General features: G+C 43.6%; 1 protein-coding gene across 4 annotated transcripts; it reads left to right on the top strand.

Moving 5' to 3' along the window:
• The first annotated feature begins 506 nt into the window (after window positions 1-506).
• Window positions 507-13091, top strand: VSIG4 (V-set and immunoglobulin domain containing 4). Of its 4 annotated transcripts, none has more exons than XM_019536203.1 (8): window positions 507-849; window positions 4483-4839; window positions 5825-6106; window positions 6446-6514; window positions 7516-7572; window positions 9182-9301; window positions 10880-10901; window positions 11943-13091. In XM_019536203.1, the coding sequence occupies exons 1-8, from the start codon at window positions 783-785 to the stop codon at window positions 12151-12153; spliced, it is 1185 nt and encodes a 394-aa protein (XP_019391748.1). In that variant the 5' UTR covers window positions 507-782; the 3' UTR covers window positions 12154-13091. The 4 variants fall into 4 exon arrangements, with proteins under 4 accessions (XP_019391748.1, XP_019391747.1, XP_019391749.1 ...); XM_019536202.1 differs by having other exon boundaries at window positions 509-849; window positions 6437-6514; window positions 9188-9301; XM_019536204.1 differs by lacking the exon at window positions 6446-6514 and having other exon boundaries at window positions 513-849.
• The last annotated feature ends 2757 nt before the right edge of the window (window positions 13092-15848 follow it).

The raw sequence follows: 15848 nt of genomic DNA, 5'->3' as shown, positions 1-15848 counted from the left end.
TGAGCAGCTAAGGGAATTAGCTGACCATAGTGGAATTGGCTGAACAAGGAGACTGGGTCTTTAAACCAACATCAGGGAACAGGGATGGGGGGGCATGGATCTGAGCAGGAAGTAGGGTGCAGGGAGGAGCACTGGGTCTGGCTGAGCATTCAGAGGTGAGACTGAGTTTGGACGAGTAGCTGGGGGAAGGAGTCTGAGACTGAAAACCTCGTTGTGATTGTCTAATTGACAAATGTCTTAATGCATCCAAAGAGCTGGCATTATGTTTCCCTGGGGAATCTGATTTCTAGATTTTCCTAACTTTTCAGTGCTTGACTTTGCACTCTTGATAATGTCCTTCTAACATCTGTGTGCCTAAAAATTGCCTTAGAGATGCCCTTTCAGAAAAAATTGCAAAACATGAAAGGGTAGAAGGCAAAACAGAAATACCCAGTTATAAAGAAACAAAGGATGCACAGTTAGCTTGAAAATCAAGTTAATTGTAAGCTGGGTAGATGGCCTCATACTGAGGGGAATATAAAATGGAAGGGGAAGCCTCCTGGAGTCTCTCTTCTTAACTCCGTCCTTTACTGTTGTTGGGTCAGCCCAACACCTTCAACTACTGTGCAGGCATTCTCATGATTTTCTGTGAAAGAAGGAAGGAAAAAAGCTCAGCAGCAGCAGCCCTGGATCCTAGAAGATTATATAGTGAGTGAAGAAGGGGAAGTATTGCTGACTTCCCTGCTGAGCCTGGGAGAGCAGGTCTGTCTCACTAGGCTGAGCAGAGAAGAGAGGTAGCCACAATGCTGGGAGGAACGGAAAAGTTAGTGGGTATAGCTGTACTGGTGAACTCCTTCGTTTTCTGCTATGGTAAGTAATTGAAGCTAGGTTTTCCATTCAGAAAAAGCCACTGTAGAAGTTTGGGGGTGAGTGTGTGTGTGTGGTCTGTATGCACAAATATATGTTCCTGATATCAAAATTAAAATTAATATAAAAAGAATTGCTGTAAAAAGAAAACTTTCTGCCTAGAACTGGTTTGTTTTTCAGTCACCCCAATTCCAAAGGAGGTAAAAGACAGCAGCATATTTTCTTGTATGAAAATGCAGCTGGTATCATTACAGTACATTTAGTTTGCAGGAGGTAGAGCCAGGAGATGTTTGGAGGAATGTAACAAGCAGCACAGTATTAGGCAGCTGGTTGGGTCAAATGTAAATAGAGTTAGAATAAAATAAGAGTATTCAGCCTACTTGGACATGTTCTTCTCTGACATTTTAGCTTCCTAAAATGTTGTTGTGTGGCCAGAGTATTTCCATTCTTTTGGGAAGGACAGTTTTTCAGAATTATACTACCAGGAGGAAGAGGGGTGCTATTATAGCTAGCTAGAGTCATACCCATAACACGCCTGCAGCAGATTCTGATATTAGCAATACTCTACTTATAATGGCATAAATAGAAATGGAATGTCAGCTTTGGATTTCTGTAGTGATTGAATTTCAACTTAAGCATGTGTGCATTTCACCAGTAAGTCAACACCTGATAGGGAGGGGCTTGGAAAATAGGATAAAGAAAAGTGTGTACATGTAAGTTTGGAAGCTCAAAGTTTCTCTTCTTTTCAGGCAAGGGCATTAGGTAGGAAGACACTAGTCCTACTTTGCCCCGATAAAGTAGCACTTTAGATTTATGTGAATTCCACTGTAAGTTATCTATTGTGTGCTGTCCTTAAAACTGATTTAAAAGTAACAAGCAAGGATCCTGTTTTTTTCTGATAAAAAATTCCCAATTTTTAGTTAAAAAAGTAACCCCAAATCCACATTTTTCTGTCATTGAAATGAAACACCACTAATATATAGATATATAGAGAGAGGTGATTCATTTTAATCGCAGAAAAATGTGGATTTGGGGTTACTTTTTTTAACTGAAAATTGGAGGTGGGGGATCCTTGGCAATGAGTCATTCAGAAAAGGGCTTGTGCGAGGCTAAAAAATCAAATTGGACTTCGAGGAAAACTGTGAAGCTGCTTCCTAATGAAGCATTTCTCAGACAAACTACAAGGGTGCATTAGGGTTAGTGTGAATGATGTTGTGAACACAGAACTTGGAGTGAAGGTAAGCTAGCCTCCCAGTTCCAGTCCAGCATGCCAGGAGAATTCATTGTATAGAGATGGATATAGCCCAAAAGCTCTGAGGCAGATTAGGTCCTGTCCAAAGGGCTTGGGATATATTATTCCTACTCCCAAACCTACTGTTTTAAGGCAGAGGTCCCAAAGCTTTGGTCAAGAGCGTCCTTTCATTGCATCCAGAAATGGGGCATTGGGAATGAGCAGGGAAGATGATCTACAAGAGGATGTCCAACTCTCTTCTGCAATGAAAATAAAAAGGGTTGAACAGCTGAGCTAGTTTAGGAAGTTAGCTTTCCCATCCCTCTAGATGATAGAAGATTGTTCTCTAAAATATATGCTCCAGGTTTGACAAGCCCAGTTTTAATCAGCTCTGGAACCTCTGAGCAGCTACAACTGAATAGCAGGAATGATCTCCTTTTGGAAACAACAGCTTCAGTTGCTTTTTGTTCTCTTTCTCCCCCTACTTCAAGTAATGTCACCTTCTGGAGTAAACCACTGTAGGCAAGAATCAAATCACTCAGCAAACTACAGCAAATGCTGGAGCAAAATATAACAGCTCTTAAATAACTCACATTTAACAAACCACATAATGTAGGAAAGAGTAAAAAGGAATACTAAAAGTGAGCAGAGTAACAGAACTGAACAGGACAGCTGCCTTGTATACAGCAGTCTCTAAATGCATCTCCTACCCTCTGCCTATTTTTTGTAACGAGGAAGGGGAAGGGGGAAGGCAATTGAACGCAGATCAATATCAGGCTATAGGATGATCTGTGTGGCAGGTGTGACCTGCCTAATCAGAAGTCATTTAGAAAAGGAAAGGGTGCCCACATCAAAAGCAAACCTCCACTCACTGTGTGTGGTATGAGATTTCTGTCTTCCTCAGCAGAGAGGCTACAGGTCACGGGACAAGGAAATTATTCCCCTACTCTCATCTAGCAGAGATGTGCCATCCCTGTTAAATTGCTAACTAGACTTCAGCTTACATGGCTATCCTGTCAGAACTGAGCAGCAGGAAAGGCATTTGAGAAATCATTTAAATGAATAAGGGACATGTTTAATTATAGTAAAAGAGAAGTCAGGATCTGGCATGTTTGCATCATGCTTCTGATCTGTTTTGACTACAGTGCTGATTTATTCTCTGCCTCTATGCTGTATCTAGATACTTTGACACAGAAACCAAAAATTAATTCAGTATGATCACTTACCTATAAGAATGAACCTGCCTTAGACCTTGAAGGGAATTTTGCTCCAAGAAATATAGAGTTATGGGTTATGGTGTTAAAAGTTTCCAGCTATATTTAACTGTTTTTTAAGCCATGTGGTTCCCTTAAAATACAGCTTGTCAGGATAATGTGCGATTTGTCATTAAAAAATATTCCATGAACACCAAGAGACAATAGCCAGGTCATGTTTTTATGAAGTGCCAATATTGACTACTTCTGAAGATCTGGCCCTGTTTGAATTGTGCTAGTTGAGGAGACTACACTGTTTCAGGATCTTGCCTTCCATAAAGACCATCTTTCAGGTTTCCCAATCTAACATAAGCATTTTCCTTCTGGCTTCCTCAGACACTGTACTTGATTCATCTTAACAGTGGAGTTGGTAGCATTGCCTATTGTTAAAATTGTCAGACATTTCCCATTACAAGATGTTGTTTTCCGTTGCTTCTAGGTTTGACAAACTTTTAATGGTATGAGACAAAATGTTCTGTTTCAGACTGTTTTTGGCTCTTGCTAGACTCCTGACTTCTGAAACCATCCCTTGAATGGAGCTCTTCCCAGTGGAAAAGTTCCTATATAGCGCTGCAGTGCTCACGACTTCCTCTTTTCAAACTCTCTGTTTCTTAAAATTGCTGCAAATCCAAGAGTTAGTTCTCTGGCTTTTGTATGAGAATATCTCCATTTCCCCTTTCAATCCCAGGGTTCATCACCACTCTGCTCAAAGACAGCATGGTTTAGCACAAGACTTAATGAAAGGATTAAGGTAGAATCATCCTCCAAAGAATCCAAGTGAGTGTTTTTATCCACCTGCGCGCTGTGATCCCTCCTAATTTCCCCAACTGATAAAATTCTAACTGTTGGAGGTCCTAAATCCTTTAACTCATTCTCAGGCTACTACAAGACCCATAGAGACATTAGCTAAATACAGCCCAAACAATGCAGTGCTTAAGGATGACTGACTGTGCTTGTGACTTGTGGCTTACACGACTCTGGCTGGAGTACGTCCAGCATCCTTTGGTGTTGATCCTAGTTGTCAAGGATGACTGACTGTGCTGGTGGGTTGGCAGACTTCACTTGATGATACCTCCTGCATCCTTTGGTGTTGATGCTATTCTTACCTCTGTGTGATTTTTATGTCCACCCCTTATCTCCTGCTCCCTGCAGCCATCCTGGACCTGAATGGTACCCATGAAATGGATGGGACATGGAAGAGTTCGGCCACCTTGCAGTGCATCTACATGCCCTCAGAGAACTTTCAGCAACAAACGGTTGTTTGGACCATGGAGAGAGATAACACCCCAGTTACTGTCTTTCGAAGGGATGACTCTGGTGATCACATCCTGTTGTTACGGTACAGAGACCGAGTCCGTGTACCAAAATTTCCCCCAGGTGATGTCTCTCTTCAAATTGAGAAGCTTGAAATCCCAGACAGTGGACACTACACTTGCAAGGTCACCTGGAGAACCCAGAATGACAGCCTGATAACAAAGGAGATGACCACCACAATGAGAGTAGTTAAAGGTAAATTTAGTAATACAACCTGACAGTTGCATAGCTTTTCGCTAAAGAACTTGGCTGTACAGCCATCTTCATTGTTAGTGGGTCATGACGCTGCCCCACACCACAGGACTGGGGACAGCATTTGCATCAATTTTCAGGTGCCTTCTTGGTGATTGCCAGTGCCTCTTTGTAACCACTCACCCTCCCCAATGAAAAAATGACTCAGAGGGTACAACTTATGACTGTGACAGTACAGAGACTAGTCCAAGGATTTGGGGATATGGTTTGTGACTGCCCAGTTCTGTGTCTGCCCATGGCCAGCTTGACCCCCATTCTATTTAGCTAATGTCTCTATGGGTCTTGTAGTAGCCAGGGAACAGCTGGGATAAACTGTTTCCCCAGCTGCACCCTCTAGGACTTCCCCTATGCATCCCATGCCTCCCTTTGCATGGATGTTTGGAAAGGCAGAAAGATGGTCCAGAGAGCATTCTTGGGGTGTAAGCTGCATTGTGCTAGCAAGACAACTGTGACCTGAGCTCAGAAACTCTGTGTGGAAGGGGGTAATGTAAATTAATGACTGTTCACTCTAGAGAAGGGCATGAACAGCCATGGACCTAGTCCTGCACTGGCTTCTTTGTCCATAAATACCAACCTCTTGGGTCTAAATCAGAGGTTCCCAACCCTCGGGCCATGGCCTGCTACCAGGCTGTGAAGGGCTGGCTGCCGGTCTGCAGGAGGGTTGGCTGGAAGTCTGGAAGTGACCAGCATACTGTGGCATACTGTGGACTGGCTGCCAACCCTTTTTTATAAAAAAAAGTATAAAAAGGGGTTGGCTGCCAGTCCACAGTATGCTACAGTACACTTCTGGTCTGCAGTATACTGGTCTGTAGTTTGCCGGGCCACAGTTTGCTGGTCCGTGGTCTAAAAAGATTGGAAACCACTGGTCTAAATAATCCCAGGACTGTGGACCTGCTCAGAACCAAACCCCTTTGCCTCTGTCTTTCAGTTGTGGTGTCCAAACCCATCATTATACCTGGTCAACTGGGACTCACTGTGCCAGAAAGGGCTAGGGCAAGCCTGACCTGCTCAGCCAGAGGGTCCCCCCCCATCAGCTACCAGTGGTTCAAGGGGGGGCCGGGAGGCAGTACAGTGCACCTCAGCAATCAGGCTGAACTCGTGTTTGACCCCCTGCAAAACTCAGATGCCGGACAATACTACTGTCAAGCAGAGAACAGAGCCGGGTCCTTTGGCTCTCAGCAGAGTGATGTGGTGCAGCTGACTGTGAGAGGTAAATGCCCACAACTAATGCCAGTTGATCTGTGTAGAACATTGTTGAGCTAAATAAATCCATCAGGTTAAAGCAGAATTAGACATTCACATAGAATATGAGCCATGTCTTCAGCCCCACTGTTCAGGATAAAACCGCACAGACTCTCGGTGCTTGTTCTTCAGGGGTAGTCAGTCACTGGGTGAGGTCAGACAGACAGTCTTCACCCTTCCTTGAAACAATATTGCATTATGGGAGGTTTACAGATTCTGCCATATGCCTCTGCATTTACTTGTAGATTGGTAAGTGTGGGGGTGGAAGTAGCTTAACACACGGTCATTTCTTTTTTAACGCTCACAGAAACCACAACCACAGTACTCGGTACTGAGGCTACAGTGCACACCACAACCACACCTATCTTTGAAAGAGGTGAGGCCTCCTGTCTGCTGATTAGAGAACAATTTGGAAGTGCTGTTTTCATCACGATTGTGTGTGAATGATGCACAGAGGGAAAGGGAGATGAAGGGGTGGTTTGACAAGTCTACTTACTGGTATTAAAAATGGCATCTGCATCTCAGGCTAGCAGGGCAGGTGGCTTGGAAGTGACCATGCCCCTCTGCCAGGCATGTTCTTAGGCTGCTGGACTAGTAGGTGACAGCTTCCATGAGATGGCAGCTATTCCAATGTCTGGGAGGGTCATACCTAGGGGAGTCATGGATTTATTTAGCTCCAAGTGGTTGGCATGAAGTTAAGGAGGGGTCATAAGTCCTGCTTTTGTAACTCCTAGATCTTGGAGTTGCCTTGTACTTCTTCTATCTGAAGTGAAACAGCCCACAGGATAGCAAAAGAAACTTCACAGAGAGAGAGGAAATGGCTAGAACTGCTGCCGATCCTTAAGTGGCACTAAGTGGAAAGTTGAGGTGGCCTCCATAACTGTAGCTTTGGATGTGCTCAGTGGCCCATCTACAAGCTGCCAAGTCCTCAGTGTCATGATGGGCTAGCATCACCAGGTCCATGCTCTCAAAACGCTGGATCACAAGAGGGACCTGCAACTGTCGCTAAGTGTGTGGCTGGGCTGTGTGGTCATGAGTGCACACCTGGGCCAGGGTCAGAGTGTCGGGGAAAAGAAGTCCTTTGTTAATCCTGGAACAGGTTAAGCATGTCCCCCCCACCACCTCCCTTGTCACCCCAGTAGAAGCTTTGCATAGTTGTTAAATAGTCATGCATGGGTTAGCACCCTGCCAGCCCAGAAAGGTCCCTCACCCAGACAGCCCCAACTCCAAGGGTATTTCACTGATTATTTAGGCAACTGGGGACGTGTCCTCTAGTCCCACAGCTACTTCTTTTAGACCAAATTCTTTTTTTTTTCCTGATGATGAAAAGAAGATTTGGAAACCTGTATTGACATCTGACTCTGACTCGATTTGCAGATCTGAGTACAACAGTGGATTCTGGGAATGATGTGGAAAGGAAAATCCTGACTGGAGGTAAGTGAAGAGCTTCTGAGGAGCTGACAGGGAGGTCAGGAGTCCAGCAGGAGGACTAAACCTGGCACTTGTGTGGGGAAGTTGTGGGGAAACTGTATCTTGGCTCAAAAATTTGAGAACATCACATTCAGATTCTGAGGTGCGTCTATACTGCACACTGCAGAGCAATGTAGAGATATCCAAGCCGGCTCTAATCAAGTTGTCGAAAAGCAGTACAACCACAGTTACACAGAGCCCAATGCAGGTTAATTTGCCCTGCTTCTCAGGAGTAAATTTTTTAAATGTGATGCTCTGGATTTTCTACATTGACATTGAGGGCTACCCATGAAGTCACCCAGAACCAGCCTGAGTCATGTGAACAGCCCTTCCCCATTTATTTCTTACTCCATAGCCTGCACCCAACCTATCCACATTGTGCTACTTATTTCATGAGTATGGCACTGAGATGCACATCAGGTTCCCTTGGGGAACCTTTCTGTGATTTTCTCTGAAATCTACTTGTCTCTCCCTCTGAGTTTGTCTCTACCTCTGAGCAGCAGAAAGAGGAAGAGGGAGTGCAGAGGTATCATAAGTCAGGAAGAAATAGTTGTGGAATTACTGCAGGCAGATTTCCTGTGCTTGAGGCCTGCACATCCCAGTACAGGCATACCTCGTTTTATTGCGCTTCACTTTATTGCGCTTTGCAGATATTGCTCTTTTACAAATTGAAGGTCTGTGGCAACCCTGAATTGAGCAAGTCTATCAGCGCCATTTTTCCATCGGCGCCATTTTTCCATCGGCGCCATTTGGCTCAGATGATGGTTAGCATTTTTTAGCAATAAAGTATTTTTTAATTGAGGTATGTACATTGTTTTTTAGACATAATGCTATTGCACACTTAATAGACTACAGTATAGTGTAAACATAACTGTTATATGCACTGGGAAACCAAAAAATGCGTGTGACTCGCTTTATTGCGATATTCGCTTTATTGTGGTGGTCTGGAACCGAACCCGCAATATCTCCGAGGTATGCCTGTAAATGCCAAACACATTACAGAAAGGCATAGGCTGGGAGGTGAGGATGTATGACATTGATCTCATACTTGGATGTTCAGCAAAACTTTCTGGGCTGGACTGGATTGCCAGGGGTCCCACTCAAGGGTGCAGATGGTCCAAACAAGTTATCTGAGATACCTGCAGTAGTAGTACAGAGCTCTTTTGGGGCTAATGTCACCCCCTTGACCCATTTGGAGTTTTGTGTTGCATCCAGTATGTGAGTTGGTTCATTTAGACCTAGGAAACAGTGCTTTATGCTACAGTGTACAGGGCTTACATGGAGAGTTAGGGTCAACTGTAGGTTAGTGCCCAAGCCTATGCCCAACAGCCAGCTAAAGTGTAATCCCCTAAACATGGCCTCTAGTAGCAGCAGTCCAGTATAGACATATCCTGTTTGCTTAGACGGTCCCCTAAATAGTGTTATCTTTCTCAACTTCCAATCCATGAGGCTTTATTCCACTTCAGTCAGCACAGTCAGCGTCCAGGGGAAATGTCCATCATCATGGCTCTAATTTCTGCTTTTAATTGAAAATCATAACTGGTTCCTTGTCTGAAAAACCTGTTCTGTTTAGATCTAGGTGCCCAGAGAACTGGCCTACCCCTGTATCTCATTATCCCAATTGCTGTGCTTTGTGCCATTGTGCTTGTCTCTGTCATTGCTGTCATCTTGTGCAGAAGAAAAAACAAAAATGGTGAGTATGGCACACAGGGTACTTTGGGCTGTTTTGTGTGAACAGGCTGGCTTTGCATCCCATGCTCCTGGGATAGATGCCTGTGGTTCATATTCTGGCACTCCCTTGCAGTTTTGAGATCTGCATATAAACCTCAAGTTATCTAATCAAAGCATTTGAATGAAATTGTGTGTGGACTCACGGGACTAAATTGTGAACTATACAGAGGCGAAGAAAAAGATCCTCTTGGATGCACATGCTGGGTGTCTCTCTCTCACTCAAATAGCATCTTCCCAGCAAGACATTAATTGCATTGCACTCCTCCAAGATATGCACCAGATTCATATACCTTTCTCAAGATTCATATATCAAACACTTGTATGTAGCCTGAAAGGAATAATCTGACATGCCTTTTTTGGGAAGGACAGTATAAATCCAATGAATGAATGACTAAATCAGTGATTCTCAACCAGGATGCTATGGCACCCTGCAGGGCCTTGAGATCCTTTCAAGGGTACCACAGGTTGCTATGCAATGCTGGTACTGTTAAGTATGCAAAAAGAAGTCACAAAATAAACCCAGAGTTTTCAAATAGGAATCCATATTATTAAAAATGTTCTGACCTATTACAGTCTTTCTGCCTTCCTTGCAACGTAAGAATTTCTCTATTATTTTTCTTGAGTCAAGAAAAGAGCTGGCATTTTCTGAGGGGTGCCTTGGATCTGAAAAAGTTGAGAACCACTGCACTAACTAAATAAAAACACTGCTAAAATATAGGGGTGTAGGTTGTAGCTATGTTGGTCTAAGAACAGGCAGACAAGGTTCTTTGGGTGAATCTGATATCTTTTATTAGACCAACTTAAATAGCTGGAGAACAATTTCAACTGCTGAAACTTCCTTAGCCTGATGAAGGGTTTTTGAACCTGAAAGCTTGCTTAAAAAATGTTCTCCAACTATTTAAGTTGGTCTAATAAAAGATATCAGATTCACCCAAAGAACCTTGTCTCTGCTAAAATACCACATTTAGAAAACAAATCAAGTGAGATCATTTCTTAGAAATGAACACTAGAGGGCAGTTATATTCTTTGCTAGAAAGGAATTGCCCAGTTAATCATAATCCCTCTGCCTGTTTCCTTAAATGTTAGTGTTTGGGTTTTTTCTGGGTAGGCACAGTGAGTCTAGGCCCAACAGAAAGAATGTTTCAGTGAACATTTTGGTAAGGGTTACTTCAGTGTCAGATAACTGAGAATGTATCATTGTCAATCAGAAGTGTCATTCAAGGGGGTGCACCGTGACCTAATGAGGAAAGGACAAGGATGGGAGCTAGGATCTCCTGGTTTTTAATCCCAAGTAGGATGAGTCCGTTAACAACTCTGCCTTGATTTGCCCCATCTAGAGCACAGGATTAACAATACTTCCCCACCAAACAATGTCCTTGAGTGGATTCATTAATTAATATCTGTACAGAACTATGAAAAATGATGGTGCTTTATGAGGGTCAGTAATAATATCTACTTTCAATGGTCATTAAAATAGGTTAAAAAGTTTGGAGGAAATGAAAATGCAAAATACTAACATTTATCTTTGATTCTGTTTCAGATCACCTCTACGATGTAACATAGTAAGTATAAATTTTCATCTCGCCAATGCAGGAAACTCTTGGGGTGCAATAGTTAAGACTGTGGCAACACAACTATTTGACAAGTGACAAATGAGTGGTTTGTTTAGTTATAAGGGAAATGAGGGTGAATATTTTCATGGTACATTTGAAGAGAATTGCAGGGGTCCTTTCCCAATGTTTATCCAAAATTGTATTTTTCTGAACTTCCTCCCCCTTATTCCTAGTTAATAACTTCTTGCTTCATCCTAATCTTAAACATGAATCTCAGGATGCTGCTCTCCCATTCATGCACACAAGCTGCAAACTTGCAAATCCTGACAATCAAAGCAAAATGTTAGGTGGAACTACTTATTCAGAGGCAAATGAAATGATCTCTCTGCAGTGTTATGTTACAGTGCACTGTTCTGCCAAAAAGAATCTGGACTCATGGTAGAGGCGATATCTTTTATTAGACCAATTAGATGTTTGCGAAAAAAATTCTGCCAAGGAAGTTTGTATGGATTGTGATAAAGGAAAGGTCAAATTCGGATCCATTTAATACATTTCATGATAGCTTTATTGATTGCACCTTAATTTTAAAGATGTTGACAGCTACAGGCCATATTCAGAATTAATGCAAGCTGTACGTGGCCTTTCAGTTGTCATTTGTTCAATAATTGGTAGCTGATTTAATCTTCAGGGGCCAAATTCTCTACTGGTATTACTGAGTGTGATAATGCTAGCAGCAAACTGGCCTCAGAATTACCGGATTGCATTGCTGCTTCTTTGTGTCTTATTCTCTTATTACCAAACGTCCCTGGTAGACATCAACTGTAGCTTCCCAAAGTGTCCCTGGATTAACATCTGGAGTCCTCTCAAACAGCAGAGGACCAGAGTTTGATCTCATCTACTCAGAGATAAATCTAGAGTCATTCCTCCAAAGCAAGTGGAATGATTCCCAGTTTATGCTGAGGGAAATGAGACAAGAATCCAGGACAGCAAAGCAAAAATGAGAATCTCCTGGCTCCTCCCTCTCATTACTATTTTATTTTTCTTTGCCAGTCGTAACTGCATACAGAGCCAGAGGAGAGAGACTTGCTCAAGAGAGAGTGGTGGGTGCCTCTATGAGGAAGTACATTTCAGTGTCGAAAACAATTATGTGACTGACCCAGTGGAGAAAACCGACTTTGAGAAACTCAGCAGGAGAAAAAGCGCTGAATATGAGACCCTGGTGAAGTCGATGGAATCTGAATATGAAGTGGGGGGTGTTTAATAGAACACAAGCTTTTCCACACGTGCAGCCATGCAGAAGATGGGGTTGCAGAGCTTCAGGGGTGGCCAAACTTATTTTTCTTGTCTGCCTTTTCCTCTGATAGATATGCTGAACTTGTAGCTTTATTTGATCGGGGCAGCTGATTCGCTCGCCAGCTCTTCACTGTATGAAGCTCTTTCCATTGGTGCAGAAATCCTCAGCAAAATGATTCATGTGAACATCTGGGAAAGAAAGGGTCTGGGGAAGACGTACACAAAAGCCAGGAAGCTGCCAGTTGTGGTAACATAGGAGACTGATGTATCTAGCAAATGCTTATGCAACCGATAGAAACCAAATCTGCAGGAAGAAGTGTACACTCCCCTGGTTAGGAACTTTGCTTAGAGAAAGAAAATTGTCTGCTTCCCCTATTACAGGCACTGGTTTTACAGTTGATTTGCAATCACATCTTGTCCCCTAGGTTTGGGATGGAGATGGAGACAGTAAAGAGGTCAGTACGGGTTAACACCCAGGGTGTGTCATTGGAGTTCACCATTCATTAGAGGAAGGAACAGTCATTTTTGTAGATGATTTTGCCCTTCCTCTTTTCTCCCAGAAGAGCAAAGGTAAGGTTGGGGGAAATTCTACCACTTCAGTGTAGGGAATGGGAAAGATGAATTAAATATAATGGTAGCATTTCAAAGCATTGGTGTCCTGAGCTGCCCCTTAGGGAACAAGGAAAGGCTCAGTCTAGTGTCTGAGCAAGGGATTGGGATTCAGGATGTCCTCAGTTCCAATACAGGTTCACCATGTGGTCTTTGGGATGCAACCCTGTCGGGTTTAATTCTAGTGGAAATACCAAGACTGACCTATCTCACAGGGATGTTGTGAGGCTTTAACATTTGTAAAGTGCTTAGTATTTTTGTATTCACCTGTGGCAAATACAAAGGGCTCAAAAGGAATCTCGACTCTGACTCATTTTTGTCTTCATGTCTCTGTGATATTGGATTTCATAAACCCCATATCCATCTGCCACTGAAGTGATAGACCAATGAGTTTGAGTACTAAAGGCTGCCTGAGGGCTGGGCCTGGAGTTTGCTAAAGTCATCAGTCATCTCTGAGGTGATCTATGAAGTGGTATCTTTGTACTGAAAAGTACCCTCACCAACAAATCCTTCTCGATTGACTGCACAAGCCTATGCCATCTTGGGGAAGTTGGGAGTGAGAACAAACTTGATCTTATACAGCAAAAAATTACTTCAGAGGGGCATGTAAATGCTACTAGTAAGCCAATAAACGTCACTGTTTGGTAACACAGCAACTCTAATCTAGTTCCTGTCCATGAGGATAGGAGTCCACACACAAAATCCACCAATGAAACTGGTGACCTACCAAGCAATGGGGTGAGGGAGGAAGCGCAGGGAAAATGGCCAAGAAAATATTGAACCTACTGATTTTAAATTATGTGAATGGTGCCCAGATACTACTGTGATCAGGGCCTTAAAAATATATGTGGTAGTTAGATGAACTGGTCTGGTCATCAGAAAGCCCAGGGAGTGGCAGAGCATGACACAATCATCCTAGAAAGGGTCCGAGCCCTGTGGAAGGAAGCATGCAATGCTTGCTAGCTGAGCTGGACCTACAGCTTGGCTGGGCAGAGAACAGTATCAGGTCTAAACACAGGTGTATCCTCTAGCCGGAGGCAGTTGCTCAGCCCTGTGTGCTGCACTCAGAGTTCTCAAGGGACATGGCTGCTGGCAGACAAAAGGACCCATACCACAACTTGCGAAGGAGAACAGATTTTTTAATTATAATTTGAGTGCAAACTATGCTAAGTGATCACATGAACTAGCACAGACTACGTGTCAAACTGCAAAGTGTTGCTGGCGTACCTAGGAAAAGATAACTGTTCTGCTGACGTAAAAGTGCTTCCATCAGCTCTGTTGATTTAGGGAAGTGGTATAGCTATGCCAGCAGAAAAACCCTTGCTGTTACCATATGCTGTAGAAGGCACGGCATAGCCATAGCAGCAGTGTCCCTGTAGGACAAACCCTGAGTGCTGGAGTGCCTCAGGGAATGGAGTCTTCTGATTCTGTGTCAGTAGCTTGAAGCACAGTAATGCCACCAGCCAATACCATCTGAATGCTGTTCAGTGGCCTATATCAAAACAGCTGGCAACCTTGTTCTAGCTTCTAGCTCTCAGGTGTCTCCTTCATAAGCACTCCTGGGTTTTATAATGCTCAGGCCATAAACCATGCTACCTTTTTAAGCGGGAGATCCCAGACTCCCCTCTAGTTCTGCCTCTTGGCAAGGAAGCAGCAAGTGCTATGAAATAGGAAAGAACCCTAATAAAAAGTGAGGCTGAGGTAGATCCTTCTGTGAGCAGCTCCCAGGCATCGAGAAAAGCAGGAGTGAGTTAATACTGTGCATATTGCAGAGCATGGAGGGAGCTGTCACTTTTTATGTGAGCTGGCGAGACAAGGCCTCCACATTCATCCAGCTGGCTTCTTTCCACTTAAGTCGGTGTAAATGAGCCCTGGCCCAAAAGCAAGAATTCTGTTTCATGAAAAAAATGGAAATTTTGGAATTTGTTTTCATTCCATGTTGGAAAGAAACCATGACCTTTCCTCTGTGTGTGTGTGTGTGTGTGTGTGTGTGTGTGTGTGTGTGTGTGTGTGTGTGAGAGAGAGAGAGAGAGAGAGAGAGAGAGAGAGGGAGAGAGAGATGCAGAAAAGCCTGTAACACAATGGTTGGGACACTCATCTAGAGTGGGAGATATTTTAGCTTGTGTCTATGCTCTACCTGATTCTCTCTTTGAGAAAACAGCTTCAGTGTGTGCATATGTGTGTGTGAGAGCACGCTATTGTAGGACTCGGGACATGTAAGGCCCCACATTCAGGTCCTGAGTATGTGCAGGAGTTCACCTCACCTGGTCTATGATCATGTGGCCTACTTTAAGCCATATGATTGTAGGTTGGGAGTGGTACGTGCACATCTTGCTGGTATCAGGAACCTCACTGGGAACCTGGTATAAGTAACCTGGGGTAAAGGTTAGGGCTAGTGATTTCTTTTTTTGGTGGGGGAAGGGGTTGGTGGGGTCAGGGGAGCTGGTGGGTCTGCAGGTGGAGTTGGTGAGTCCATTTGGGAGGTTGTCTATCTGGGGATGGCAGGTTTGGGGGCTACAAATAGTTTGGTCAGGGTTGTGGTGAAAAGAAAAACACAGCCCTGGGACTGGGGTGAGCAGCTGGCTTTTCCCAGCCCTAGCGTTGCACCCTGACCATGAACCTCTTCATGTGAACTGATGTAGATTAGGCCCACTGTTTTTTGCCCAATTTTTAGGTCAATCTGAATGTAACGTCTGCACTGCCCTATATGGTTTGACTAGAAGTTTCATCCTGGGCCTGTCGCGTCTTCCCAATGCAATGTCCATGATAACTGATCAGCTTCCTTGAACAGTTTTGAGTTCAAGAAGCATTGTCCAAAAATATACAAGCAGACAACTGTATCACAGAAAAATTCCTGACCATTTCCACATGCAGCATGTTCCTTTATTCAGCTTTGGGGACGTTGGAGGAAAAAAGCTCCCCCAAAAGTTGTGCTAGGATCTAAATGTCGTGTGTGATCTAATTGCCAAGTTGTGCTCCAACTTAAGCAGCTTTCCCCAGGCTGGATCTGAGGAACTCAGCAAGTAGCAATTTGGCAAAACAGCTCTTCCTTGC

This window comes from Crocodylus porosus, unplaced genomic scaffold, assembly GCF_001723895.1.
Source record: "Crocodylus porosus isolate Cpor-Errol unplaced genomic scaffold, CroPor_comp1, whole genome shotgun sequence".
Classification (NCBI taxonomy): domain Eukaryota; kingdom Metazoa; phylum Chordata; order Crocodylia; family Crocodylidae; genus Crocodylus; species Crocodylus porosus.
This window is presented reverse-complemented; position numbering and strand designations above follow the sequence as displayed.

What these genes read in the sequence shown, in the direction of transcription:
- VSIG4 (XM_019536202.1), top strand. Translation starts at nt 783, where the DNA reads ATGCTGGGAGGAACGGAAAAGTTAGTGGGTATAGCTGTACTGGTGAAC. An exon ending in GGTGCAGCTGACTGTGAGAG is followed by an intron (nt 6,107 to 6,436) that starts GTAAATGCCCAC and finishes TTTCTTTTTTAA; the next exon opens with CGCTCACAGAAACCACAACC. An exon ending in CAGAAGAAAAAACAAAAATG is followed by an intron (nt 9,302 to 10,879) that starts GTGAGTATGGCA and finishes ATTCTGTTTCAG; the next exon opens with ATCACCTCTACGATGTAACA.